Below are 5,000 nucleotides of genomic sequence, written 5' to 3' on the forward strand. Positions count from 1 at the left end.
CAAAACCAGCTGGTCCTGTACTGTAGGAGAATACGGCTCTGCCACGGCCAAAACCAGCTGGTCCTGTACTTTAGGAGGCCACGGTTCTGCCACGGCCGAAACCAGCTGGTTCTGTACTGTAAAAGGCTACGGCTCTGCCACGGCCGAAACCAGCTGGTCCTGTACTGTAGGAGAATACGGCTCTGCCACGGCCGAAACCAGCTGGTCCTGTACTGTAAGAGGCTACGGCTCTGCCAAGGCCAAAACCAGCTGGTCCTGTACTGTAGGAGAATACGGCTCTGCCACGGCCGAAACCAGCTGGTTCTGTACTGTAAAAGGCTACGGCACTGCCACGGCCGAAACCAGCTGGTTCTGTACTGTAAGAGGCTACGGCTCTGCCACGGCCAAACCAGCTGGTCCTGTACTGTAAGAGGCTACGGCTCTGCCACGGCCAAAACCAGCTGGTCCTGTACTGTAAGAGGCTACGGCTCTGCCACGGCCAAAACCTGCTGGTCCTGTACTTTAGGAGGCCACGGTTCTGCCACGGCCAAAACCAGCTGGTCCTGTACTTTAGGAGGCTACGGCTCTGCCACGGCCAAAACCAGCTGGTCCTGTACTTTAGGAGGCCACGGTTCTGCCACGGCCAAAACCAGCTGGTTCTGTACTGTAAAAGGCTACGGCTCTGCCACGGCCGAAACCAGCTGGTTCTGTACTGTAAAAGGCTACGGCTCTGCCACGGCCAAACCAGCTGGTTCTGTACTGTAAAAGGCTACGGCTCTGCCACGGCCAAATCGACACAAATCGACACAAATTAGAATGCACACTCATACAGAAGGCAAAGAAACTCTAGGTCTACATATGGTTTTAAATTACATTAACATGTTTTTTTTACAGATCTAGTAACATACCAATTGTGCAATATTGTGAGAATGTTCAAGAACCGGACAATGACAAAAATGTTTTTGATTGATCTGTTTTATTCACTTAAGAAACCATTATGTCCCAGATTTATATGTAATAAAAGTATACATTTTTCACAAAAAAATTTAACTTTTAAGACTCTTAGTGGAAGCAAAATGTAAAACCAATGGAGATGTTTGCTAATATGCATCATTCAGTTATGTTGTAAGTAAATCAGCATAGTAGAACTCACGGTAATAGCCTACTATTCAATTCAATTCCACATTTTTACTTAAAACTAATTGGATGCCTTTTGTATTCCAAACGGAGTAAATACAGTAGAATTTTATATTTGACAGTTCAAAAATCCAAGCCATTCTATCAAGGCACGTGTGGAATGTTCACAATAATATACAATTTTATTCCCAATTTACAGTCTCATGAGCTTGAGGCTTTGCTCACAAGCATATCATTTGTTGTTTTATTTCACACATCCAGTTGTTAATTCCATGCTCCTTCCATTCCTTCTTCTTCTTGCTAACCTTGACTTCTTTCTTTCTTCACTCCTTTGCCAATCAACAAACACCTTCAGTCAGAAAACCTGTTTGTTGCTGGTTCCTGAGAGAAAAGGCCTAGGTGTTCTTTCTGAGTTCTGAGTCTAATCTAAACATACTGTATGTAATGCTGTACCTGTAAATGCAACATGATCTCATCAACTCACTGCATTTTTAGACGTTTGTTCAAATGGCCGCAAACTTAACCTTTGACCTCTGCGTGGCATATGTGGCAGGTCAGGGTCATAAGTGAGCGTGCTCTGAGCTCTGGTCACTGTCGTGACTGTCCTCATTACCAGGGGAACCAGTGGAGTGGTGTAGTCCTCCCACCATGCCAGAGTACTCTGAGGGTAACAGAGTTCCCTTCTTCACGTTGACCAGTTCTTTCTCTCGCGCCGCTGCCCCCTGTTGACCTCCTTTAACACGCTTCCACTTCATCCTTCTGTTCTGGAACCACACCTTCACCTGGAGGAGAAGAGAACAATCAGTTTACAGGGAAATAGCGTGGAAGTTATACGGCGGGGGTCCACCTCAGAACCTGGAGGGCGACAGTGACTGCTAATTTCGTCTCGTTCCTTTGGTGTCTGATTTAGACACTCCTATGAGGAATGAAAACCTGCAGATGCTGTGGCCCTTAAGGACTGGAGTTTGACACTTGGGTTGTTTTCAGGAGGGCTGGGGGATTATAGCCCTTCTCAGTAACAAGGGCAATATTAGCCAAGGTTTAAGAAAATGTATTTAGTATAATAATAACCACATGAAGAACATTTCAATAAATTTCAAGTGCACAAAGTGTTCAGGCATTGTTGTGAGCGAGTGGAGATGGGGTGTATATTGTGTGTGAGGTTCTGAGGTAACTCGATGCCATTGTTGGTTCGTGGCGTTCTGGAGTTCTTGGTATGTAGGCCCATCAATAAAACCCTAGCGTCCCCCCACCTCTTCCCTCCCGTTCCCCCTCAGTAAAACCCTAGCGTCCCCCCACCTCTTCCCTCCCGTTCCCCCTCAGTAAAACCCTAGCGTCCCCCTACCTCTTCCCTCCCGTTCCCCCTCAGTAAAACCCTAGCGTCCCCCCACCTCTTCCCTCCCGTTCCCCCTCAGTAAAACCCTAGCGTCCCCCCACCTCTTCCCTCCCGTTCACCCTCAATAAAACCCTAGCGTCCCCCCACCTCTTCCCTCCCGTTCCCCCTCAGTAAAACCCTAGCGTCCCCCCACCTCTTCCCTCCCGTTCCCCCTCAGTAAAACACTAGCGTCCCCCCACCTCTTCCCTCCGTTCCCCGTCAGTAAAACCCTAGCGTCCCCCCACCTCTTCCCTCCCGTTCCCCCTCAGTAAAACCCTAGCGTCCCCCCACCTCTTCCCTCCTGTTCCCCCTCAGTAAAACCCTAGCGTCCCCCCACCTCTTCCCTCCCGTTCCCCCTCAGTAAAACCCTAGCGTCCCCCCACCTCTTCCCTCCCGTTCCCCCTCAGTAAAACCCTAGCGTCCCCCCACCTCTTCCCTCCTGTTCCCCCTCAGTAAAACCCTAGCGTCCCCCCACCTCTTCCCTCCTGTTCCCCTTCAGTAAAACTCTAGTGTCCCCCCACCTCTTCCCTCCCGTTCCCCCTCAGTAAAACCCTAGCGTCCCCCTGTGCGTCAGGAAACCAATGTCCTGAATCTGTTGGTGTGAACCCTTCTCTATCAGTGTGTGTGACAGAGATTTACAGCCTCAGTGAAACAGACCTCTGTCTGAGCAGAGCATGTGCGCGCACATGCACACACATACATACATACATACATACATACATACATACATACAGGAGTGTGCAACCCAGCTCCCCCACCTCTCTTTTCACACTCACACACACTCCTCCCGACACACCATTCCCCCCCCACCCTCCCACACACACACAAACACAAGTGTGCAACCCAGCTCCCCCACCTCTCTTTTAAAACACACACACACTCCTCCCGACACACCATTCCCCCCCTCGCACACACTCTCTAGCTCCCCCACCTCCCTCTTCACACGGTATGATCTTACGTAAACCCTGAGAGACACCTCGTCTACCAGAGCTGGCAGCCGAGTGCTAAATCATTATCTACAAGAACATTACAGTCGCACGCCACTTGAGTCTTGGTTCCCCCATTGTAGACGACGGGGTACTTTGGGTTTTGACCCCACTGTGTACGATGTAGGTTGCACAGGGTGACACTGAACCCTGGGTGTAGGGTATAGGTAGCACTCGATGACAGTGGGGCCAGTTATTGTTGGCTGTCGTGGTTAGTGTTGGCTGTCGTGGTTAGTGTTGGCTGTCGTGGATAGTGTTGGCTGTCGTGGTTAGTGTTGGCTGTCGTGGTTCGTGTTGGCTGTCGTGGTTAGTGTTGCCTGTCATGGTTAGTGTTGGCTGTCGTGGTTCGTGTTGGCTGTCGTGGTTAGTGTTGGCTGTCGTGGTTAGTGTTGGCTGTCGTGGTTAGTGTTGGCTGTCGTGGTTAGTGTTGGCTGTCGTGGTTAGTGTTGGCTGTCGTGGTTAGTGTTGGCTGTTGTGGTTAGTGTTGGCTGTCATGGTTCGTGTTGGCTGTCGTGGTTAGTGTTGGCTGTCGTGGTTAGTGTTGGCTGTCGTGGTTAGTGTTGGCTGTTGTGGTTCGTGTTGGCTGTCGTGGTTAGTGTTGGCTGTCATGGTTCGTGTTGGCTGTCGTGGTTAGTGTTGGCTGTCGTGGTTAGTGTTGGCTGTCGTGGTTAGTGTTGGCTGTTGGGGCGTCTTATTTCGACATGGCCAGGTATGTGCTGATGCATGGGTCACGTCCGCACACTGGCGGGGGGCCCTGCCTCGGATCCTGTTCCTGACTCCACAGATCCTTCAGTATTTGCGTCTCTTCTTCGTGATGATTAAGCTGCTGCCTAAAACGGCCCGATCGGATCGGGAATGAGCGAAGCTCCCTTCCCCATCCCCCACTGACGACCCTTCACAGCCCTACCCCTCCTGTTGGTCCTCCCCATCCCCCACTGACGACCCTTCACAGCCCTACCCCTCCTGTTGGCCCTCCCCATCCCCCACTAACGACCCTTCACAGCCCTACCCCTCCTGTTGGCCCTCCCCATGCCCCACAAACTCCAACCCCCTCCTATACTCCCTTCATCCCCACCCCTCTCTTATCCACCCCCCTGAGCGACCTGCTTTCTCACAGGAGTCCAAAGCTCTCCTGGATTTATTTTAGGCATTGTGGCCTGCCACTCACAGGCCCAAGACAGGAGTTAAGTTTACAGAGTAAACACGCATGTGTGGCTCATTTTCGAATAAACAGGTTTAGCATCGACCGCCTCATGAAACTAAGTCCTTCGTATGTTTTTGTTTTACATACACACAAACACACAAATGCACTCGGACACACAAATCCACAAGCTGTACAAAATCTTCTGCCAGCCTTGGGTGCAACTCTAATTGGGCAATCAGTAAGTTCTACCTAAGTTGTTGGACACACACACACACACACACACACACACTCGCAGGGTTCAGTGGCGAGACGAGATGAGGATTGGTGTCCACAAGTTGTATAAACCCCTGCCACTGTATATGCCCTTGGGCTGAGGCCA

The 5,000-nt window shown here is 50.7% G+C and overlaps 1 protein-coding gene across 1 annotated transcript in view; it reads right to left on the reverse strand.

Moving 5' to 3' along the window:
• Positions 1 to 936: 936 nt before the first annotated feature.
• Positions 937 to 5,000, reverse strand: part of LOC139399234 (homeobox protein MOX-2-like) — an 11,771-nt gene continuing 7,707 nt past the window's right edge. The window contains exon 3 of the mRNA XM_071144751.1: positions 937 to 1,898. Within this exon, the coding sequence (XP_071000852.1) occupies positions 1,677 to 1,898 (222 nt within the window). The 3' untranslated portion in view covers positions 937 to 1,676. The remainder of the gene's footprint in view (positions 1,899 to 5,000) is intronic.

The sequence above is a fragment of the Oncorhynchus clarkii genome, unplaced genomic scaffold (assembly GCF_045791955.1).
Source record: "Oncorhynchus clarkii lewisi isolate Uvic-CL-2024 unplaced genomic scaffold, UVic_Ocla_1.0 unplaced_contig_13440_pilon_pilon, whole genome shotgun sequence".
NCBI classification, from domain to species: Eukaryota; Metazoa; Chordata; class Actinopteri; order Salmoniformes; family Salmonidae; genus Oncorhynchus; species Oncorhynchus clarkii.